This window comes from Triturus cristatus, chromosome 5_2, assembly GCF_964204655.1.
Source record: "Triturus cristatus chromosome 5_2, aTriCri1.1, whole genome shotgun sequence".
Taxonomy (NCBI): domain Eukaryota; kingdom Metazoa; phylum Chordata; class Amphibia; order Caudata; family Salamandridae; genus Triturus; species Triturus cristatus.
Window position 1 is genome coordinate 932,396,006 of NC_140588.1, and position 25,691 is coordinate 932,421,696.

The 25,691-nt window shown below is 44.2% G+C and overlaps 1 protein-coding gene across 3 annotated transcripts in view; it reads right to left on the reverse strand.

The window, feature by feature from the left end:
• TENM1 (teneurin transmembrane protein 1) overlaps positions 1-25,691 on the reverse strand; it is a 1,737,496-nt gene that overhangs the window by 223,627 nt on the left and 1,488,178 nt on the right. For all 3 annotated transcript variants that reach the window (XM_085608139.1, XM_085608140.1, XM_085608138.1), the window contains one exon: positions 17,939-18,093. In XM_085608139.1, the coding sequence (XP_085464265.1) occupies positions 17,939-18,093 (155 nt within the window). The remainder of the gene's footprint in view (positions 1-17,938; positions 18,094-25,691) is intronic.

Consider the following 25,691-nt stretch of genomic DNA (forward strand, 5'->3'; position numbering starts at 1 on the left):
TTTGGCTCTGGGGGCATGGGGTAGTCACTGTACCCATAATAAACCCAGAGACAGAAGTCAGCTAGAACAAAGCAGGGGTTTTCAGCAACCAGACTGTAGATACACAAGAGTTGTTTTGGAATCCTGTTTCCTTTCCTTTCAAGTGAGCCCACAGTGTTATATGTAAGTACACACAAACAGAAGTCTAGTGGGACAAAGCAGGTCCATTGGCAACCAGACAGTGGATACAAATGAATTGCATTGGCATCCTGTATCCCTTCCTTTCAAGTGTGCCCCCAGCATTGTATGTAAACCCAACAGATCAGTCAAGCAGGATTTAACAATAAAGCAGGATAAGATGCCGTAATGTAAAAAAAAAAAGGATGTTCACAGGCACACCCTGCATATTCTGTCAGATCAGAGGAGTTACCTTTGCCCGTTCAGGCTCCTGGAAATCACTTCACACCTTTATCAAACCGAATCAAATGCTAATTACGGGATGGCAAAAATGGAAAAGCAAATGAAAATTTAGCCTCCAGGAACTTTAGGCAGGGAAAAGATAGCTTTCTAAGAGTTACTTTTCCATAATATTTACTAAAAATCTGATTTCACAATTGTACTGGATTTTTAATCACTATTAAAAATAGTTGTTTATTTTTCTAATTAGTTCTATTTTCTAGATGCAGTATTAGGATTTTAATCTGTACTCTGGTTTTGTATGTAGGAAAGTTAGGCATGCAAGAGTTAAACATTGCTTTTGAGTGCTAGTCACTGTAAGGACAAGTTAACATTACATTTCTACAAGTTCTAGTTTTAAATGCCATTCATCCTGCCATGTGGATTACAAAGCTTACGTCAGGTGACTTAATAATATGTAAAAGAGAGGCTCTGAACTGTCAAAAGGGTTTATTTTGACAGGTCGACTTGCAGTGTTTAAACTGCCACAGTCAGGCTTTAATGGTATGCCAGAAGCAATGCGTTACACTGTCACTGTAGTCAGTGCTTTGTTTGTAAAAAAACATAAGTGCCGGGCCCTTGTCAGGTGGCAACTGGAAGTTGCACCACACATTGCCACTATACTTACATAACTACTAACCATCACACTGCTACAAGTGTGTCAATTCAGACTGTTCAAGGCCGTCAAAGGTTTAAGAATGGCTTGGGTGGCAGGTATTAGTTGTTTTTAATGTATATTGAACTAACAAATAACAGTTTTTCTGCTCATCTTTAAATTACACAAACATCCCCACCACTGCCATAAGTGCAGGTTCCAGCAAATGCCAGTGCCGCACCGAAAAAACCACCGGCTCAAGTTAAGCACGGACTGTAGTGGATGGCACAATAAGTGCTGCAGTCCACTTCTGTAATTTAATTTACAGTCCTTTGGTACATTTTGTACCAGGGGCTTATAGGTAATGTAAATACACCAATAAGGAATTTGCTAATTCAACCATTTTTAGCAGGTAAGCACAGGTTCGTTATTACTAGTTAGCAAGGTTAAAAAGCATAGCGGTCTAAAACCAGCAAGATATGGAGTCCAAAACAAGTAAAGAAAAAAAAAAGGGTGATGTTAGACCTGTAAGCCTTAGGGTGGTCTTATCCTAAACGTTTTGCCTTCCCCCTCCATTTTTATGATCTCATTTTTGCTGGCCTTATTGGCATATTTAATTTACTTATAAGCACATAGGACAGTGGTACTACATATACCCAGGGCCGGTAAATTAAATGTTATTAGTGGGCCTGAAGCACTGATTGTGCCACCCACTTAAGCAGCACTTTCAACATGTTTCAGGCCTGTGTGCACAGTTTGAAACTGTCATTTTCACGTAGCAAAGTAAACCTTTTTGCCAGGCCCAAGCCTTCCTTTTTAATGCATACAATACTGCTTGTGTAGGCCCTGTGTAACCCAGAGGGCAGGGTGCAATGTTTTTACAAAGTAGGACATATACTTTTAAGTTTTACATGTCCTAGTATTGAAAAACTCTTAAATTCATTTTTCACTACTGAAAGATCTACCTCTCCCATTCTCCCATAGGATCACATTGGAGTTACCTTATTATATTTTATAAGTGTAATTTCCAAATGGGAAAAGGTGATGAGTCCATGTTTGGTGTCTCTGGAATTGGAATTGAAAATCCTAACTTATGGTGCAGTCAGATTTTAAATTACAATTTTTATATTGCCACTTTTAGAAAGTTGGGATTTTCTCACCTTATCCATTTTGTGCCTGTAGCCTGGGTGACATGACTGGATGTAGCTCATCGTTGAGCCTATTGTGTATGGCTGTATTCCTCCTAGACAGCCATACACAATGGGGAGCTTAGGTGTGCCTGGATGGGCCTTCACTGGCAGGATGGGAGCGGAGAGTTAGGCACAGCCTCATGTTCACTTGAATAGGCTATGTCCACACAAAGGGCTGCATATTCAATTCAATTTATGGCCTTTATAGAGCACACAGCGGTGTCCCAGTGCTATAGCTACCTCCGAGGAGGTGTCCCAGCATACTCTGGATCATAGTCTGGAGCCAGGACAGGGGAGGCAGGATACCTGGGGAATTCAAAAGGAAACCTTTAAAAGCATCTCCTCCACTTTAAGGCACAACGTAGTATACATACTGAACCTCAGACACCACCACTAGAGTACACTTCTGGACCTTTGCATACGCTGCCAGAAAGAAGGACTGCTGTGATACTGAATGATTGAAACTCTGCTGGACTACTGCCTTGCTGTGCTGCTGCTTTGCTGTACTGACATGCTGCCTACTGCCCTCTTGCCTCGGCGAGAAAGAGTGAACCTGCATCTCTTGAACCCAGGAAATCAGATTACCTCCAAGGGCTAGTTGGCTGTCCTTCTGTTGACCCTCGGGGACAGAAGGCTTCAACAAACTTGCATCTGCACCTGGACTCTGCAGTCTGTGAGTCTACCCTGCCACAAGGTGCTACCCCAGTCTTGGACCCTTGAAAATGGGCTTAAGGTGCTTTATCAGCCTCTGTGGATCCAGCGGAACTGACAGAGCCTCTCTGCTTTTGCGGCACAATTTTGAACAGAACCAATGCATCTCGCATGCTGCAAGGCTTGAATGCGTTGCAAAGACCCATATCGCCGCCACAGTCCACATCAGCTACACAACTGCCACTGTGCAAGACCTTCTCAGTGCAGGCCCTCACATCTCTCATCAACGGCAGCCCTGACAGTGATGGTGAACCTCGAACCACAGCCTTAGGGCATCTCCAAACCGGTGCATCACTCTGGCTGTGTGATGCATTTTCGGCACAGATCCTCGCAACGCTCTGAAAACCAGGATTGAAGGTCCTTTGTTTAGCACGCCTGTCCCTGTAGCCAGCGCATGCTCCATTGCAGTTAGCCTGAACTTTGTCCCGGTCCGAGGTGACCAGATAACCCTAGTTTGCACTTTACTCCTTTCTTTAAAGTTGAATATCTCTGGTTCTACTGATTGGAATTTTGTCATATTGCTCTTGTTTTATTTATAACAAACTAGTCTAACTCTCTAACTCTGTTGTGGGCCCCTTTTGAGGTGTGTTTTTACTGTGTTACTGATTGAAGTGTTGCAAAAATACATTACACATTGTCTCTGAGATAAGCCTGATCTGTGCCAAGTTAACCGAGGGTTGAGCACAGGTTAATTTAGGGATTGCTTGTGCCTTCACTCTGAGAAGAATTGTAGTTGCTGCTTGAGAAGAGTTTCCCCCCTTAGCCAGTAATCCAATTTCTTACAGGTAACCACCCAGAAAAGGTAGATTTCCTGTAGTTTGGGAAGTGTGTAGCTTGTAAGTGCACTCTCAACACCATGACCTTCTGCCACAATTAGATCAAGCATAACCAGAAGTGCTTCCCTACTGTATCTCCTCCTATGTTAAAGGGTCTAAATGAACAATGACCATATTTTGGTGTGATTTGTTGCTTTCATAAACCATATCAATACATTGTAGTGATTTGTTCCTTCCTATATTCTTAGATTAGACGACATCACATACTAATGTTTTATCTGCATTTGTATAATGGTAAGCATTCAATTGATCGATTCTTCAGCTATGTATGTATTTAATTCTTTAACCCCTTCGCTGCGGCGGAAATTCCGCCGCAGCGCTGGGGGGAGCGGGGGGGCAGCGCGGTGGCGCGGTGCTCATGACAGAGCCACTCCGTCATGAGCCACGGTTGGGCTGTGCTCATGACGGAGTGGTTCCGTCATGACTCCGCCCACAGCGCTAATCGCCCGCACAGGCGGGGAATTAGCGCCGCGTGGGCGGCGCGGCCGCCAACGGCCGCAGCATGACGGAACCACTCCGTCATGAGCACACGGCAACCATGGCTCATGACGGCGTGGTTCCGTCATGAGCACGGAACGAGTTAAAATCTTTTCCCAGTTTATATTTTTCTTTGTTCTTAATGCTTTTTTAAAAACTTTTTATTTGCTACTGTTTCCTTTTATGCATTGTCCCTTTTTGCTCATCTGATGCATGTCTTGCTTTGGTTGCTGCCTGCCATCCTTATTTTGTGTACGAAAGCCGAGCACACAACAATATTGCACTGTTGTCAGACAGGATTGGTTGCACTGTTGATTCTTGACAATATTGCCCATTGGTTGAGGTCAGTGCTTTCTCAGGTGGCCCTGGGGGTCTAATTGGCTTCAACCCATTCATGTCCATTTTTGTCCAATTTTCAACTTTCTAGGTGAGTAAAATGTCCTCCCATTATAAAACTTAGGGCCTTATTGTGACTTTGGCGGTCCTCCTGTGACATCACCATCGATCCGTACTCAGGAGGACTTCCAAAGCAGTGGTGAGCCTGCCCCCCAGATTCAGAGTTGAATCCAGGTCAGGCAGGGCAGTGCTGCCGCGGTCTCCCAATAGTGGGCTCAGTTGCATAGGAGAACCTGCAGCACGTTCCTGCACAGTGTGGCATGCGCAGGAATGGGGTGCAATCAAAGGGGGGCACAATATGTGCCTCCTGCATGCACCCCTAAGCCCAGGTGCAGCATGTTGTGTTATGGTGCCCTTAGTTGCCTCTCCGCCATCTTTTTCATGGTGGGCTCGCCTACATGAAATTGGGCAGTGGGCAGGCAACTCACAATATGCTCAGTGGTGCCGCAGCGGCACCACCAGCAAATTACTGTCCATTTCCAGACCACCGGCACAGTGGGATCCTTCATTCCAGTGGAGCCAGCGGTCTTGTGGTGGTCCGACAACCACACTCATAACACTGCGGGTGGGCCCGCAGTGTGGCGGCGTTCAGACAGCCACGAGTACGGCAGTCTGGTGAACCGCCATGCTCGTAAAAAGTCCCTAATTGTTCAGAGCAAAACACTTTTATTTCTCTTCAACTCCAAGTACTTGTTTTATTTTTTAACTCACTTTGGAGGCTTTGCCTCATTGATACATGAATACTGACACGTTTTCCCAATTTATCTGTTAGCACACACTGCACGTGTATTCAGTACATTGTTGTCTTCTGTGAACTTTCCTAACTTCAACTTGCAAGTGTCTTCCTTACCTACTAACCTCTCAACTAAGTGCAATTCTTTTCCTGGCCATTCTTACCTCTACTCTGATCTCATGTATGTGTCATACCTCTTCTTTTCATCCTGATCTTGACTTTGTTAATTTAGCCATGAGTTCTAAATGTCATTAATACTACAACTCTTTTTGCACTCCTGGACTAAACTGGAATTATTCCAAAGATTTAATCTGGATCTTCTCATTGGACCAAAGTAGTCTTTTGTTATTTTGCACATGTACACAATAAGTCAAATCCTTTTGATTTTGTTTTCTGGGATCACTGGGGAATCTGAGCGCTCATTTTCTTATTTTGATTATGTTTTTCTTTTCTTACGTTAATATTTCAAATATATAATTTTATAACTTCAGAGGCAAGTATTTTGTGTATCATGTCAAACACTTAGGCTCTCATTTTGATGTCGGGTGGAAAGCCTTCCGATAGCTCATCGGATCCTTTCCGCCCCACATCATAGGTTTCCATCCGACCACCACATTATGATACTGGTGGTTGGAGGGAAACCCATGGAGGAATTCTGCTGTGATACCAACAGGCTCACCGAGCCCGTTGGGATGGCGGGCGGAATAGTATGTCTATTAGATATGCTACAGCCTTGTTAAAGTCTCTCTAAAACAACATGTAATATACTGAGTAGTTCTCTTGGCAAACATTTGCAATACAACCCCCATTGTTTTTGTATGTATATTGTGGTCAAATCTAAAACAGCTGTGTCCCCCCTCCTGTGGGACAATGGATTTGTTAAACGAGCATCCCTATATCAAAAGGTGTTCAAATACATCCACTGTAAAATATACAACTCCCACTAGTCTACTAATTGTTTAGGCCCATGAGGTAATGGATATCAGTCAATGGCAAGCTTGTTCTCTCTGAGGAGTGGGGCTTGGAGGGGGGTTCTGGTACATTATCTGGAATCTCATTAATTTTCACAGGTATAGTACTTCTAGAACATATATTGTTGACCAGGTACAAGTCACTGTAAGACCCATCTGAAATTGCACATCCACTCCATGCCAAACTCTAAGATGCCCTTAGTAATAGAGGCATCAGTGGCTTCTGTGAAAACAATGTTTCCCACAGCAGATGTCTTAAAAACTTGACGTCAGCCTTGATGTTTTTGACTGATTAGGACAAAGTCCTGAGTGTCGCTGTTCAAAGATGGGTGCTCCTAGAGGCTAAATTACCTGATCTGTATAATGGCAAATAAATATACAATTCCATTCAAAACATAACAAGTAAACACAAATCTAGTCTTGAAGACATAATTAGGAGTGCAGCTATTCTTTACCAATATTCTGGCCATTCTCATCTGTTGCAAAGAGCACTTGATGGGGCTACAAGTGACCTTTGAACTGATCCTTGATATCTCCCTATTAAAACAAAACACATTTTTACTCTGTTCTTCCACCAATATCTCAAACTTCTAGAGGATGCTCAAGCCTTGGAGAAATTAGATTTTTACTGCTAAGGTAGAAAGAAAATGTAGATCAGAATAAATCCTCATGAAACTCATGCCCTGGTCCTTCCTCTGAGATGTACATCTTGCTCTAACAGTGTTCCCACTATCCAGCTATGAATGCGAATGGGCAGAAGGTCTCCAGGCCACCTAATTACTGCTGTTATGCTTTGACACTTCTGCCTGTCCTAGAACTGATGTTGCCTGGATAAGCACACAGGAAATAAACATTTGGGAACAGCACTACAACAATTATTTCTGGGCACTCACAAACTCTTTCTGAGCCTATTCTTACCCTTGAAGCAGACACCTATTGACTCATGACGAGGGCAGGAGTAAATAAGTTGCCAGGTGGGCATGTAAAAACAGCACACTCGTAATTGGTGGGGGCATAATGGACGAGGTTCCTCCATGAGGAATATATTTTTATGTGGAAAAAATATATAAAAGTGCATTTCTACAAACTTAACAAGAGGCAGCACAAACATTCAGTATATCTGGAAATGCCGAACCATGAACATTATTTACAATTCATGTTTTCCAGTAATTCCTGATGAAAGATGCAACTTACTTGGCTTCAGGAATAATCTTGAAAACCTTAGTAAATTCTAAAATGTGTAAATCTAAACCCATCATAGTAGTAAATCTACTGATTGATGAATGTTTAAAAGGAAATGGGTCAATCAATGAGATGTTTTGGCTTAGGCTGTGTCGATTATATATTAGATCGTGTTATGTGTAAGGAGGACATTACACTGAAGGAAGAAGATTTGACGCCCATTTTCCAATACACAATAATGGAAAAAGACCAGATGTGATTTTATCCTTTTCGGGAATGTATGCATTTTTTCCATCCTCATGAAGGATTGTTTCATTATCCTGGTCGTATGAGGCTTTAGTGAAAAAGGGAGCAGTGCATTATTATGGGAATTCAGGAGAATTCAGGACACAAAGAAAAGCTTTGGCCAGAGTTACAAAGATTGCCCTATGAGTTGGTGTGACTTATTGTTTTAGAGATCCTGGCTTGCTCCTGAGTTTCTGGAGTAAGCCAGAAGCGCTGCAAGAGTTAGTAAATCTGTGTGAATTGTGCCTTCTATGTTTATCACTTGCATTAAATGATTTTGATTGAGACCAAACGTGTCTTTACACCTAACGGAGGTGACCATTCAGAAGAACATGTTTTAAGGCAGAATATATCCAAAAGCGGTGTCCCATCTAATATTCTTGAGGATGTCAAATTGGGTGTTAAATTGCAGTGTTCAGCATAGACAGAGAAGAGATGGGGGCATTAGGTTTAGCCATGGTGGTAACAACAATTTGAAAAAAGTTCATTCAAGTTTCAGAGAGGTATTAACAAAGCAAAAGGCTGGACAAAATACCTTAATGATTTCAAAATGGGTATGCAGCTTCTGGAACACACAATAAAGTTGCATTTGTCCCAAGCAAACATAAACGGTGTGGATAGTTTATCTCAGGTGCCACTGAAGTAGGCAACTCTAGAGTAGCATCATATGTTCATGTCAAATGTCAAAGATTTTTGTATAGCGCTCAAATCACCAAAGTCTCATGGCGCTAGCAACCAAGACAAAGAAACCGGGAATGACTGAAAGTGCTCATACAACAACAATTATTGGGAAAAAAGCCAAGTTTTCAGCTTTCTACGGAAGAGTAAATGGTCCGATATAGAAAGCAGATCCAGAGGAAGTTTGTTCCAGAGCAAAGGGGCCAGGTATGAAAAGGACCGACCTCCATTGCGGACTGTCTGGATGCGAGGTTGAACAAGGAGAAGTCTGGAGCTGGACCGCAAGGGGCGTCCAGGAACATACCCTTGGAGTTTTTTTGCCAGGTAGAGTGGACCAGTGCCATGCATTATCTTATGCGTGAGACTTAGAAGTTTGAAACGCCCTCTTTGACGGATCGAAAGCCAGTGCAAAGTTTTTAGGGTGGGGGCAGAGGGGGTGCGGGAAGGAAGATTCAGAACAAGTCTTGCGGCCGTGTTCTGAAGGATTTGAAGTTTGGAAATTAAATCCTGGTTGAGTGCGGTGAAAAGGGCATTGCCATAGTCCAAGCGGCTAACAATAAGACCCTGGACCAGGGGTTTTCTTGCTTCAATAGGTAGCCATTTAAAGAAGTCATGAAGAAGTGATTATGTTAGAAGAGTGTTAGACCTGACACCTTTGGGTGTCAGTGCTCCAAAGTTTTGACTCACTCCTCCTGTTTCGCTGAATTTATTTTTGATGACTTTAGGACCCTTTGCACAGCACCACCACGAACCAGAGCTAAAGTGGTTATGCCCTCTCCTTAAAACGTGGTAAAACTGTCCTACACACAATGGGCACAGTTAATGTACTTGTAAGTCCCTAGTAAATGGTAGTCCATGCTTCCAGGATCTGTAAATTAAATGCTGTTAGTGGGCCTGTAGCACTCATTATGCCAACCACTAAAGTAGCACTTTAAAACATCTCAGCCCTGCCACTGCTACCTGTAGTGCAGATTTAAACTGCCATTTCGAACTAGCAAACTAAATATTTTGGCAGGCATAAACCTTCCTTGTTAATTCTTGTAAGTCACCCTTAAGGCAGACCCTAAATGCTCCTAGGGCAGGTTACATGGTATTTAAAAAGTAGGACATGCATGTTTAAGTTTTAAATGTCCTAATAGCTGCTAGAGTCGTGTTTCACTATTGCAAGGCCTATCTCTCCCATAGCGTAACATTGGGTTACCTTATTACACTTAAAAAGTGATAACTTAAGTTTCGAAGCAGGTAGGGAAATTATATTTACACTCAAACAAATTGTAATTTATAATTCTCTTTGATGGCAAGGTTGGATTTTAAGTCACAATTCTGAAAATGCCACTTTTAGAATGTTTTGCATTTACCAGTGTGCTTTACTGCCAGTGTCCTGGGTCACATGACTATAAATGGCTCTCCTGTTGAGTGATGTGTATTCCTCACAGCTATGGGTACAAAAGGGGCTTAGGTGTGACACAATGGGCCATCCTGGCAGGATGGCTGGGGGCTGGAGTTGTGCCTATTGCATAATTACACTTCAAAAGAGATTACCTGCAGACCCACAAAGAACCTGACACTTGCCTTTTGTCACCCCAGACAGTTGAAAGCCAAACCAAGTAGGGCAGCCGAGTATGGCAGGTGTTGACCCCATACAGAGGCTAGAAATGAAGATAAAAGGTGGCCCTCTCAGACCCCAAATCAGATAACTTCTGGACCTGTGGAAGACAAAAGAAAATGGACAGCACTGCTGCTGAAAGATTGTTCTGCTGCCCTTCTGCAGTAAGGACTGCCTGCTGCCTGAGGAAGGAAGTCTTGACCTGCTCCTGGAACCTAGACCACCAGTGTCTCCAAGGGCTTTCTGATTGGTCTCCTGTGTGAATTACAGGGGCACAACAAGCTCCAGAGACTCTGCAACTTACCTGCCTGCTGCTGGTCCTTTCTTGAGTGATTCCAAGACCTCAAGTTGAGCCCTTACCAGGTCCTGGACTCTTGGTGTGGTGTAAAGTAGCCTTCTCCAACTGAAATACAAAACCTTGGAAAAATGTTCATCCAAAACTGCCCTGAGATCCAACAGGGACCGGGCCTTACCGCTTCTTCTCTGCAGCAGCTAAACCATTTAAGCGGGACCTCCCAACAATGGTATCTGGCCTTGTGTGATCCTCTTAAGCTACAACCTGTAGCCTCATCCTTCTGGGGCATTTCAAGCTCCAGACAAACTTTAAAGTCTGAGTGTAGAAATCTTCACAGGGCCCAAAGACAACCAGCACCCCATTGATGACAGAGACCTCCTTGGACTGAAAACTCAGCTTTTTTCACCTCTGAGCTATTCCCGCCATTTTTGGCAGCCTCACTGAGACATCGTCCAGCAGCTCCCCGTCATCGACAATTTGTCTTTTGAATACAGCCTGGTGCCTTGCCCCGCTGGGATCTTCTAAGGGCTTTTTCGAAAATGTCTTCAAAGTCCAAAGGTAAGTCGGTGCAGGGCCTAAAACAGCCCTTGCTCCATTGCAGTCAGCCTTAACTTTTGACTTTGACCCAGTCTCGGGCAACCAGGTACCTGCGGTTGGCGCTTTCTTCATTTTGCACTGGATTTCACTAAACAACTCCAGCTTTACTAATCAGATTTGGTTCATTTAGGTGTCATTTTATTTATTACCAATAAATTGGTTTGGGATTTTTCTTGGGTTATGTTATCACTTTATTATTGTATGAGTGTTGCATAAATACTATTTACATTGCCTCTACGTTAAGCTGTTTTTATGCCAAGGAACCAGAGGGTCAACCAAAGGGTTAATTTAGTGACTTTTTGTGGTTTACCCTGAGAAGGATCGGCAATAATATTTGAGTAGGGCTTCCACCCCTCTCAATGGAATACCCAATTTGTTATAAAGAACAAGGCCTAGTAAGAGTGACATCAAGAACCAGGCATATTGTAAGGTCAGAGAGGGTTTTGTTTTGAGCAGTAAAAGCCTGATTTCATGAAAAACCTATGTCTACATCAATGTCGATCTCTACATAGACTTGAGTAAAATTAAGCAAAGTTTTAGATGGTTTATTTGTGTCGCCTGTGCTGTGCTGCTGAAAGCAGATTGTCTGTGATACTTTCATTTGTGTAGAACATAATGCCTCCTCTGTTTTTATCTGTGGAAATAGAAGCAGAATCATCAATAAAGGGGGACAGAAGAAGATTGTTCTTTTAGCTTATATATATGCTGTTAGTGGATCTGACTATAGTGCTGCTGAAAGGAAATAAAGCACTACTATTTCATTGTTGAGGTCTTCAAGACTAAAGTATGTTTGAGAAACCTAAATGATCACTTCTGGACAAATGTGAGAAAAATGATTTGAGTAAGTAGGAAACTTGGCTAAAAAGAGTGAAGAGTTTAAAACATAATTTTTCAAGAAGCATGTAAAGAACAGGAGACAATATAGAAAGGTATGTCTCAGGGCTCTGGAAACTTGTATCAAAAAGCAAAGTGATGGATAGAATGCTTGAATTAATCTTAGCCACTGGCTTTCACTCTGGGCTGCATACCATGCAATCGCTTTTTGATGTGTCACTGGAACTAAGTTATACCTGGCTGATGAGCCCTAACTAAGGCGAAACCGGTAATGGGTTGCTTGTGTTCCGGTTCAGGAAGGACCTGGTCTCGCAGTTCGAGCTGGGTCAAAACTGAGGTGACATAGTGAGCAAAATGATGATGGTCTGGGATGCGACCCCAAGTAATTACTAGGGGTGGGCAGATCTCAGGGAGTTTTACTCCGTGGAATTCTGCAGAGTTACATAAAAATTCCGCAAGATTCTGCGGAGTTCAGTGAGTGGGCAGAATTCGGCCCATCGCACTGCTCGTGCTGCTTTTTGGTTCCAGGAGCTTGTTCCGCACTGTCAAGTAAATGCAGAAGGCACAATGCAGACCACCAGAGAGCGCTGCTTCTTTCTGCTGCTTGAGTAGATTGTCTAATCGAGCAGCAGCTTTCTCAACGCGAATGGTCGTGACTTGCCGTGATCGCTCTTGTTGAGAAAATCTTGCCGCAAAATCACACTAGGAGATGCAAATTCTCGGTAACGCTCACCAACCTAATGTTAGCGACCTATGTGTGAGAAAAAACTCCGCCACGCGGAGGATGGCGGAGTTTTGCTGGAACTCAGTGATACTCATGGAGTGAGGAGTGGACAAACCTCCGCAAACTCCACCGGCAGAGCCAGAATTTTCTGCCGACCCCTAGTAATTACCAGTGTTTGGGATTAATTCAAGCATTTAATCCATTACTCTTTCATATAACTTAACAGGAAACTGGTATCAACATTACTAGAAATGGGGTTTCTGGTTGGCCGAGGTAAGCACCAAGGCCAGGCTGGACCTACCACTCTAGTTAGGGTACACTAGATACACAATAAGATAACCTATGCTCACCCTCTTTGTGCAACACACACAGTAATGTTATGAATTTTGAAAGAATATTCCAAAAACAGTGCTTAGAAGTCAATAGCGCTATAATGTTACTTTAGGTCGCACTAGACCGGGGTAAATCCAAATTTCAGGCCAACCGCGATGGCCCGCGGGCCTGATATAGTTCCAAACAGGTCCAGCCTTAGTTGCACCTTCTCAAGCTGAGCCAAGAGCTCTGTTCACGGGATAGACAGTCCCGGGAGAAAGGAGAGCATCACTAGCAAGGATCCTGCAGGTACAAAGAGTCAGCCGGGACTTGAGGATGGCAGACGGGGCCTGTTGTCACTGCAGCGTGCTTGCTGTACGAGGAGACGTTTCTGTGGCGGCTCGCACTGATCCTTCCACCAAGCAACACAGTAGTCCCAGTACAAACGGGACGAGTTGTGGTGATGAAGAGCCCAAAAGCTTGATTTCAGGGACCCTGGAGATGCTGGTGATAAAAGCAGCGGCGGAACCCAGTTCTGACGCTCAGAACTTGGAGGGGCACCTCAGGCAGGAGTAGGACTCACAGAAGGCAGAGTCCAGAAGCACCAGCAGAATTGTAGGCAGTCTTTTGTGTCACTGAGAAAACAGGAGGAAAGCCAGCAAGACCTTGGGGATCACTTGGAGGGAAGGCAGAGTCCATCTCTCCTTCCAGCAGTCAAGGAGCAGCAGGGTAACAAGCAGAAAAGCAGTCCTTCCAGAAAAGCAGTCCAGCTTAGTCCCTTATGGAGCACAACAGTCCTTCAGAAAGAAGTGTCTGATTTTAGGGGGGCAGAGACCCAATACTCATGCCCAAAAACACCTTAGATCTAGGGGGTGACTTTAAAGCAGCTCTGTGCAGTGTGCAAGGATCCCGTTCAACCCAGTCTGCCAAGCTAACCCTGGGGGGTACATCAGTGCTTTGTGTAAAGATAGGACAGAGCTTATTCAGACCTAAGTGTGAGCCACCTCTCCCCTCTCCCCCTTCCTGCCCAGGAATGCTATCAGAATGCACATGAATGCAGATGAGTCCTCTGTCACTCCCAGCCCTTTCTGTGTTTGTGGCTGTCTACTGGGAATGCACAAAGTGTAGCTGTCAACCAGCCCACTCTTGTATTGGAGATAGGCTGGCAAGCACAAAAAGCAGAAAGTACAGAGAAATGTCCACTTTTTAAAAAGTGGCATTTCTAAAACAGTAATGTTAAATTAAACTTCACCAGAAAGGAGAATGTATCATTACCAATCCAAACATATCAAGCATGAAAAATCTAATCCTCTCTGATCAAGAATTACAGCTTAAAAGTATACTAAGGAATTCCTAACGCTGGCTTATGAGAGGGGTAGGCCTCAAGGTAGTAAAAAATTAAATAGGCTGTTTGCCACTATTGGGACAAGCAAAACTTAAAGGTACATGTCCCACCTTTTACTTACATAGCACCCAGTCCTTAGGGTTATTTTCGGGCATACCTTGGGGGTGACATATGTAATACAAGGGGAGTTTAAGGCTTGGCAAGTAGTTTCAAATGCCACGTCTATGTGGTAGTAAACTGCACACACAGACACTGCATTAGCAGGCTGAGACAGGTTTGAAAGTCTACTTCTGTGGATGACCCAGTGAGTTAATGGATAATATGAGATGTTGACTGTTGTAAAATGTGAATGCTATAATACAGTCTGGATGGAGGAAGAGTAGTTCAAACACCTTCTAGCAATGTATTAAGATTACAAGTGGAAGCAGAATAAGAAAAGGGGAAATTAAAAACATGGCTCAATAGTAAGTGAAATATCGAGCTATTGATATGCGAATGGAAAACATTTAACAAACATTCCTTTAACTTCCACCTTTAAAATGTTTTGCAGCCTGGGTTCATCAACACTTTTATAATTCTTTCATTATTTAGAACCCAGAATATGAGGACAACTTCCAGCCCCACCTTCTGAATTAAAAAGAAATCATCAAGTTTCCTTTCAAATCCATGTACAAAATGAATCTTCACTTTCTTATGATTTTAAAACATTTAGCAAAGTAACAACTGTACCGGACAAACCTCGTGACAAATGTAAACTGTGTAATCCGCAATGTCACCTTTGCGTTGGTATCACTAATGAGTAACCTGTTAGACCACCCTCTCTTCTTCTCATACTTGAGTGTAGTTGGTATTACTCAATGAAATCGATGTTAATGTGTGGTTTGGGGAATGTGTAATCCTGACGGGGACATTGGTGTAAAGGGAGAATGAAACTACAAATAGAAAATTCTAAAATATTTTGATCTTTCCAGATTTTCCACTGGCTTCTCAGCAGACAATTTAAGCAAGCTGTGAATTCATCAATGGGGTTCAAATGCATAAACGTAGGCTTACTTCAGCCATTTGCTCAATGACTGGTGCTTTAACATGTACACTACATCTCTGAGCTCTGTTGGCCAACCCAGCAACAGGTTGTCACCAAAATACTTTGAACATATTGGCAAAACAATACACACACTTTAGAAAAATGATGCACAGCAAAATTGTATTTTTCAAAAAGCTACAAAATTAAGGGATATTTTGCCTGTCCAAGATCTCATGCAAAACAAAATATGGTACTATCTTGGAATAATTGCTTCCTCGCTGGTGTTTCAGCTCGGTTGTGGGAATAGGATATTTCTAAAATATAGGATTATTTAGCAGTTAATCTATACAATAATGAAGTCTTGCCCAATGTCTCTTGCTACAGCAGTATTTAACAATCAATGTTTAATACTAACACACCGAGCATTCAGCCGACTTCAGGATCATCGACACTGGACCCACATCGAGAGTGGGCGCATCCTCGGCGATATTCGGTGTGGCTGGACTCAAAGTTTGCCAACTTTTGCGCGCGGAAGACACATAAAACCTTAAGGAGCTGCATGGAGAGAGCTTTGCTGTTTGTTTTGCGCTTCATATGGTGCCTGTGTAATTTTATTCTGCTACCAGTCAGCTGAGTCAGAATATTGCTGCAGATAAATGGCTTTAGAAAAACTTACTATACAAAATCAAAGGTTGTTCTTTAAGTACAGTGTGTGTCAAAAGCAATTGCTATAACTGATTTTCTCCTGCAAACTACTGCTCGCAGCAATTGTTTTTACCTTGTGCATTACCTTCTATAATTATATGCTCCTGAGACGTGGAGTCCTGATGAGGACTGCTCAAGTCACCTCTGGCAAAAAACACTTAAGACCAAAAACCAGCATTTTTAAATACAAAAAGCTATGATTTAAGACATTTAGAGACCAATTTATTGAGCTGCAGCAGTTGAAAAAATGGCTGTGTGAAAAAATAATGTCCTCGCTGAAAGCATAACAGAAAAACAGCACAAAGGAGATATTTTTGCACATGTAGAGATTCGCTTTCTTTTTCTCTCTGTTCTCATTTTAAGCCCCTTTCCTTTATTGGGTTCACAAAAGAATGCGCCACTGATGAAATTTAAAAATGAAGATATTAAGTAGTATTCAGGAAGTTTGGTGAGGCTTCTAAAGCAACCTGACAAGTACACAAATGAAAGTCTCAGATCAGAAGACTTTCTGTCAATGGTGACTTTCAGGCACCTCAGTGAATAACCTGTATTCCCACCTCTCAGAACTACTGTTGCCAATTATATTGTATTGGTAAAGCCGGGTGCGATAATACTGCATCATTATTCCCAGAATACGTAAAAGGATGCCCTGTATAGAAACCACTGGGTAATATTGGATACAAATTAGATCACATCTTCTTTTAGAATGATTATAACATTTTAATACCAACTAATATCAAGTTTCACAATAATAAGTTTAAGTATAATTCATATTGCACTTAACAGAAAAGGACATTTAGCCCATGTGCTTGCTCAATGATTAGAAGTTATGGGATACAATAGTTATACAATAGAGCTTTCATTTTCATGTGGACTGGTAATTTTGGGCCCTTGTTATTGTTGCTGAGGTGGCCTTCCGCCCTCTGCTTATTTCAGTCCCTTGTAAACATACAGTAAACACTAGATGAAGATAAGTAATTCCTCTGTTTCCATAGTGGAGTACAACAAATGGCCAACCCGCAGCAAAGACCAAAAGGCCAGTAGATGCAGCGTGCAATGAAATTCGTTTTTTATTTATTTATTTATTTGTATACCTACCTCCGTTCGGCCATAATCGGAGTTTACTACCCCCCACCCTGCCCCTTCCCCGCCCTGCGTCGCCGCCCGGCAGCAATCCCTCCAGGAGCTGCTACTGCAAAAGGCAGATGGGAATGTGAGTCAGTGAGGGAGTGGACAGTAAAGAAGATTTCCATGCCATCAGCATAATGGTTGTAGGGGAAGTTAGATGAAGAGGTAATCACTCTAAATATGTAATGCAGAGGGAAAAAGGAAGGAGGCAATAAAGGTAATGGCTTTGAAACATGTCGACCAGTGAGGTGGTATCCCATTATAGCATATCGCCTCCATTCCCCGGTTTTAACGCTAGCAGCTCGGGAAAGTATTAAATAATTTTTTCCACATAGCCAGGTACCTTTTAATTTTGCACCACTGCCCCTTCTGACCCTTTCACTCTTACACTTGCATGACACATAGTAATTTCACTTCTTAGTGCTTCTACGTCTTCGTAGGTCGCAGCACGCCCCATCCCGCAGCAGGGCGGAAAGAACCTGAGGATAAAGCATGCCACCAAATACTCATTTGGTGGGTGAGGGTTATTTTAACAACACATTGTGTTTCCCTATGCATCAGTAGGTTACACATTTTTTCACTATTTGTGAAGGGTTTTTTGATAGGACGGATATGTATATCCCTTTAGTCAAAGGTAGACTCCTTGTGCTTATTTCAGTATACTTTAAGGAGGACGAGTCTACCTTCTACCACTCCTCTTCACGCCCTCCTTTTGTTTTTGGCAGTAAAGGTAAACCATGTGGCAAACGAATGGTAGTGTGTGCAGAGGCTCTACTCTTCAGTTACTAATTTCCATACTTGACCTGATAATTAAGAAAAGGTGATAACCCCCTCTCCCAACAAATTTAGTATCATAGCCTGAAACATACTAGGACCTACCTGAGTAATGTCCATTCCCGAGTCACAACTCAAGGGCTGTGCTGACGTCAGACTGTTCAAACCAATCACGGTGGAGATCATACCTTTCTCGTCAATTTTTCGAATCATGGTGCCATCAACAAAGTAAACAAGCCCGTGTTTATCTATAGTGATACCTGTAGAAGAATCATAGGGTGAATCCAGTCAAACATTTTTATTAAATGAGTTGGCTGCAAATTTAAAATAGAAGCAGGCAATGCAAGTGGATGTAATATCCAACTTAGTATATGCTAGAAGAAAATTCAATTATATGCCATTTTGTTACCAGGTTTTCACTCTGGTAGGCATAAATCAAGTGAATTACTTGCTACATATACAAATCAAATACATAATAACTGTATAACTGCTGTTATGTGTTACAATGACCACTCCCCATTCGTTTAATGGGCTCAACCTTTCAACTGGTATATTGGTCGAACCCCACCAAATGTGACACATCACGCATGTAAAATTCAGAACCACACCTATGACTCAATTGGTGACTTCAACACTTCAGGTTCATGCTCTGTGCCTTAAGAGTACTCTGTCACGGAGCTCAACAGGCACAGTTTACAATTTCTTAGGTTTTTCATATTCCTGCATAACTCTATTGTGATGTTCACACATTTTGTTAACTCTCTTCTATAGGGTTCTACTGGGAGCTCAACGAGAGTTATGATTCACAAGTGGATTTGTGCCTGAAATCCAAAGTGATCTGCAGGTTAGAAGTTCCTAAGGCAACTGGAATTTTTTTTGCATACGAAAAGCAAGAATAAGCATTCTGGGAAAAACTCCATACAATGAGTGGAAATCATGTAGACACTGGTAGACAGCACTGATCCCTGCAGTCATTCTTCATTGGAGCGCAAGAACTCATATTGGTGCAGTAATAATTAAATGGGTAATTAGTGTGAGTTACACAGTATGCAGAGCAAAATTACAAATTGTGAACAATTCTGTCTTACATTCACACTTTTTCATTTTTTGTCTCCACTTGTCCTGTGGAGATACCTCTTCCCTTACACCCCCATAAAGTTTGGGGTATTAATTCTGTTGACATTGATAAAAATGATGCCAATGCTTATAATGATATTCTCACATACATGAATCAAATCGCACCACTGTTATCAAATCTGCCCGTCATGAACTTTCCATCAACTCCGACTCCGAAATACATGGTCAGGCATGTCCGGCAACCTAGGCCCAGAGTAACTGAAAGACAGGTTACAGGTGAGGTGGCACAATGCCTGCAGACAAACGTGCAAACAGAAAACTCAGGTCTATCCCCCAGATAATAGCAGCGACACCACAGTGGTCCAGGGAAATTGGCCCCAATAAAGCACACATGGCCAGAGGGGTGCACGCTTCCCAAACACCATACAGTCAGATGCCACATGGAGTTAGGAACACGCAGCCAATCAGGACACAGCACACACAGTCCACGCAGTGATAACACTCCCCTCATGCCGGACATCTGCACACACTACCCACTGACCCACATCGTGTCCACGCAAGATCGCGGCCCACCTGCATTTGTTAAAAGGGACCTTTTATTTATGACTCCACAGACAAGGCCCGCATTCTTTTACCACACAAGGATCACGGAATGTAGTTTTATGACACCCAAAACGGTATAAAAATCAATCTGATTGATTGTAGTTTGAGACAGTTCTCAGATCTGTTTCTGTGGGTTGTGCTCAAAGCCAAAGTTTTTAATTAAACCAACTGATCCTGTTTTGCCAAATGCCTCTTGTCATTTGCTTTTTCAAGGTAAATTCAAATTCGAGCAACAAGTTGGGTCAATTACCCTTCACACGCTGATTGTGCCCTTTACTGGAGAAAATCTCTGAGCATGTCTAGGGTGAGAAAAGGCCAGAGAAGAGTTTGTGAGTCACCACAAGTTCACAAGGCACACCACATCTTGATCCATCCATTTAATGCCACCTCCATAAACCTACCACTGCACAAATGTATGCAGTCATATAGTACAATTATGGAGTGTGAGAAATTCGAGGAAACCCTACTGAAGTAGCAACCACAATCATTGTTAGGGTGAGGCATGAGTCAGCCCTAAATTAATCTGTGCTCAATCCTCTGGTAGGCTCAACTTAGAAGCATATGCAAAGCATTTGTACAACACTTCAAGCAGTAATAAAGTGAAAAACACCACATAAAAACACCACATACAAATGGCCGCACACCAAGTTAGAAAAATAGTGACTTTTAATAAATAAAACAAGAACAAAGCAACAATAATGCAATCTGTAAAATTAGAGACATGCAATTTTAAAGATTTTAGTGAAAATAGTGCCAAAAAACACAAAGCGCCAACTGTGGTTATGTGGTCGCACCGTACCAGGACCAATTCACAAGTTCAGGCCGACCGCAGTGGAGCGCGGAGCGCACTGCTGAACCCATTACCTTAAACCCTAGTGCGTGATCTGCGTGGCAATGCTTTGCGAGATTTTGCATCACCCGCCGGCTTCTTGAATGAAGCTGTGCAGCGAGGCTTTTTAGAAAGTTGTACAGCTTTGGATCATTTTGCATCGGTTCTGGGGAGCTGTGTGGCAGACCTTTGCGGGGCTTTGTGTTGATTCGGATGAGCGGACAACTGTGCAACGAGGCTTAGCAGGCTTTGTGTCGCTCTGTGTTGATTCTAAGGAAGCTGGCAGTTGTGCAGCGAGGCTTCACAGGGCTTCAGATCAATTCACATCAGCTGGGCTTGGCAAAGCACCTTCAGGTCCACTTCCAAGGGTCCACGTCTGGGGTGGCACAACTTTAGTGGGCAGAACTCACCAAGGGCGAAGTCCAGGCTGTTGGAAGTCTGTTGTGTCCCTGAGGCTTCTGATCAGGTGGCCAGCCAACTAGCCCTGGGAGTAACTCTGGGGCATTGGGTCAAAGTTGAGATCCAGTCCTTCTCACCCAGGCAAGAGGGCAGCAAGCAGCAGGTCAACACAGCACTGGTCAGCAGTGGTAATGTGCGCAGAGTCCTATGGTCAGCAAAAATGAAGTCAGCAAAACAGGAGCAAAACGTTTCCCCCCTAGCTGAAAGTGGGGTGAACTACCCAAACCCTTGCGAGTTCTCTTCACTAAGGCAGAAGTCTCTGGACAGATCATCAACATTGGTGTGGTCTGTTACAGGAAGGTGTTCAACCATAAACCCTGTAGGAACACAGAACACTCATCTGCATTAGCCTTTCTGAACCCGGAAATGAGAACCAAACAGGTAAAGTCTCAGCTTCTTCAGTGCCCAGACCACTGCAATGGCTTCTCTCTTTATTATACTCCTACTTTCGTCCCATGGAAGTAAACTCCTACTAATGAAGGCTACAAGTTTATAAAGGTCCTCTTCGTTTAGCTGTGAGAGCATGGCCCCTATGCCATGCTCTGAGGCGTCCGTCTGGACAATTAATTCTTTGGAAAAGCTTGGGGCCTTGAGCAATGGTGCAGTGCACATGCATCACCTGTCTGGGCTGCTTCTTAGAAGTCAGCTCTGTCAAGGGTGCAACAATAGTGCCATACCCCTTGAAAAATCTCCTGTACTAAACAGGGAGGCCTAAGAGGTTTCTCACCTCTGACTGGGTCCTGAGTGGTTACCTAGCCAGGATGGTTTGGATTTTCTCTGAAAAGACTGATGCACTTCTCCGAGTTGGCACAAGTGGTCCTCCCAACTATACCAGAAGACGGCAATACTGTCTAGATAGGCGGCACTGAAGTTCTCTACCAAGCCAGTACCTGGTTGACCTTCCTCTTGAAGGTGGCAGGGGTGTTCTTCAACCCAAAGGGCATTACCCAAAACTGGAAGTACCTTTCTGGGGTACAGAATGCAGACCTCACTTTGAACCCCTCGGTCAAGGAAATGTGCCAGTACCCAGACATTAAGTCAAATGTGTTGAGGAATTTGGCAGCTCCCAACCGATCTATGAGCTTAACAGCTCTGGGGATGGTGTGTGTTTCAGTCTTGGTGACCACATTGAGCTCCCGGTAAGCCACACAGTACCTAAGTTCAGAGGTGGCACCTGGAGGGGCAGCCATTGGGACCAGCACTACTGGGTTGGACCAAGGGCAGTTTTAGGGCTCAATAACCCCTCTCTCCAGCATTTTGAAGACTTCCTAATTAATGCTGGCTCTCACCTTGTCAGACATTACTCTTCCCAGGCATGCTGTACCCAGTACTATTATCACAGGTGCATTATATAGTGAGTTGTGGGGTAAGGGAGAAGAGCAAGGCAAACAACTAGCAACAGTTTATCTGCTGTTCTAGAGCAGTGTAGGGTAGAGGCTGACACTCTCCACTGACCCAACCTGCTCCTGGGAAAAAAGGAGGTCAGGAGAGAGTCATTCTCCTCTTCCACTCCCTGACCAGGAGCATGGTAACTTCAGACCTCTCAAAGTGGGTGTTTTAGTAGAGGTGGGTGTTTAACTCTGCTCCGCGGGCAGAGTTTGTGAAATTTTCCGACTGGGCTCCGGTGGCGAGCGCAGAGTGCAGGTAAAAACTCAGATTACGCCACGTTGCGCAGGTTTTCCACGCCGCCCACCTATTGTGCGGGATTAGCAACAGAATGAGGTTAGAAAGGCAAGAAGAGTAAACACTGAAGGTGCATTTAGGGTAAATTTAAGGTCAACCCTTTTCAACACTGGTATTTTTCCACAAGGTTAAGTAAAGCTAGATTTAGAAACAGTGATTAGGGCTTTATTTATGGGGCAGCTTCTTCATGCTCCTACAGCTCCCTCCAGTCAGCCAGTTGGGCACAAGGCGCTACCAAGAGGCTCACGTGTTTTACCTGGTGCCAGGGTCGGGGCTTGGGGCCTTATTTAAGAGCTTAGGATAGACCCAGAAGGGTCTGGTACTCCGAGGGCTATGTCACTCCCCCATGCACCTGTCGGCCTCCCTCTAGCTCCTATCTGACCTGCACCTCCACAGACACTGCCCTGCTGTCTGTCGGTTCCTGTTTATACAGCTCCTGCCTTCACTCACAACTCCATCCTCTCTCGGCCCCACAACCCCAGCCTCTCGCTATACTCCCCCTGCAGCTCTTGCCTTTATCCCCACACCTCGTCTCCACTCCCCCCCAGCTTCTGCCTTTATCCCTACAACCCTAGCCTCTCCCCACTTCTCCCTGAGCTCCTGCCTTCACCCCTACAAGCTCAGCCTCTCTCTGCTCCCCAGCCCAGCCCTTGTCCTAGCACCCACAACTCCAGCCTCTCTCACCCACACAAGCCCAGTCCCTGTCCACGTCCCCGCACAGCCCTGTGCTGGCGTCCACAGTCCTGTACTACCAAAGTGCAGTGTCTCCAGACTTCCTGCTGGGAGACGGTGTGGGTCAGGGTACAGCGTCAGGAGGCCTCAGGCTCAGCACCCCTGAGGGGAATAGCTGTGGACAAAACCTGGGGTCTCACCACAGTCCAGCTACAGGCTACCCACAGGGCAATCACAGCACATGCCTCCAACAGCCACAGGCGACCCACAGCCAAAAGCCACACATAAGTTAACAACTGCTCAACCACAGCCCAGCCACAGGCCAACCACAGCACATGGCCACTCACAAGGCAACCACAGCCCAACCACAGGCCAACCACAGCACAAGGCCACAGCCACAGGTGAACCACAGCCCATTCACAGGACAAAAACAGCCACATGCTGCCATCAGCCACAGGCGAACCATAACCAAAGTCCGCCCATAGGACAACCAAACTGTGAGCAAATTGAAGTAATGAGAAAACATATGGGTAAAAGCAGCAAGGAAGCAGAGTGAAATGTTGCATGTTTAGGACTCTCATTGCCCCACAGCCACAAGAGTCAGTGTGCATCCCTCACCCAGTCCACCATGAAACTGTTTGTTTTCCATCTTGTCTGGGGTGCATGAGATGTGTCTTACCTTCTCCAGGTCTGGCTTCTCCAAGGACAGCGCCAGCTCATTGTGGTCCATCACAGATGAGACAGCGACATCCAGCGGTGTGGAACCCCTCATGGATGGAGCCTTTATTACACATCTATGAGAGCTGTCCGTCTTAAGCTGACAAAATCACGCTTGCTCTTTAAAATTGTGATCTTTTTCTTAGGAACATGCTCGAGGTGGCAATATGTATGCCTACAACTTCTGCAAATTTAAAGAGCAGGGAAATACGTGCAACAAAACTGAATTTATTTCAACTTTTTAAATGTAATGCTATGCACTAAAAATAGATAACCCTTTTCTATAGCACAAACACCGCTACAGTAAAGACCTCTGGCTCCAAGACACTCGGAACTACTTCTCCAAGAAACCTCCGCCGGAAGTGCGTCACAAAGTGTGACGAGTTGCTCCAGCTGTTGAGACAGTGCACACATAATTTTATAGGGGAACCCAGTGTTGCCAACCTTGCCAGTGCCACTGCAATTTCCCCTGCATTGCCAGGCATTCCTTCTCACTCCAAGAAACCTAAATGGCCTCCCTATGCCAACATGTCTGGTTCTCGTGACATGGCGGCGAAGAAGTAAACCAAAAATCTTCCCCAGATGAAAGTAAGTGGTGAGAGGGTCTGACCTGGCAGAGGCGGACTAATTATAAAGGTGAGACTTGTGGATAAATCAAAGTTACGTAGGAGGGGGGGCTTTCAAAACTTTGACACGTCAAGTATTGTTTCATGGCTATGTTTGAAATGTGAGATATTGGTTGATCATTGCTGCAGTATGGCCTTCTGTGCTCGCCTTGATCAGAATCTTCATCAAACGTGGGTATTCAGTCGCAGCGGCAGGCTCAGGTGATTGAAGGTGTAGGTTTCGCCCGGAAACACAGAAAATGTGCTCCTTTAAGCAGTCAATTCCACTTGCTGGACCCTTTTGCCCACCCATGTATCCTTTTCTTTCCTTGCTGATGCATTCTTATCTTCACGGTAGGATGTGCTTTTTGTTGTGAGCTCCATTCCAAACCTCTGCTGTGTAATTAGAGGGGAGTGGGACTCCGCGGAATTCCACAGAGTCTTTATGCAACTCTGTGGAATTCCCCGTAGTGCAACTCCTCGAACTCCGCCCATCCTTAGGTTTTAGGCAATTGACTTGCAAAACCCTTGAAGGGTTCCTGGTGGCCTTGCAGTCAACCAGGTAGGGGAGCCCACTCTTGTGCTCTTTCACCTCATAGGGGCTAGAGCAGTGGTCTCCACAGGCCCTATCACCCACACTTTGTGGCCAGGCATTAACTCTACCAGAGTGGCCTTATGGTCATACCACAGTCTCATAACCTCCTGGCTGGCAAATAATTCTATTGGGCTCTCTTCCAGAAGAGCTTCATCTGGATATGGAGTGCCAGCATATAGCTGACCACATCCTCTGGGGCCTTCCTGGGAGCGTGTTCCCTGTCCTTCTGCACCAAACTGAGAGGTCCTCTCACAGGGTGCCTGTAAAGTCAACCCCTTTCTGTGGTACCTGCCTGTAGGCAAGATGACGTCCCTCTTCTGTCTCAAGGACTCTGACAAGCCCATGATCATGCCTTGGACGATCTTGTTGAAACTCTCAACAAGCCCATTAGTTTGGGGGTGGAAAGAAAGTGAGAACTTATAGGTTATCACACACTCCTTCCACATGGACTCCATGTATGCAAACATGAAGCTGGTACCACTGTCAGATACAACCTCTTTGGGAAACCACACACAGGTAAAGCTCACCATCAGTGCCATGGCCATGCAGGCACTGTGACTGCCCCAGAGGTATAGCCTCCAGGTTCCGGGTGGCATGGTCAAAATAGACCAGGACAAA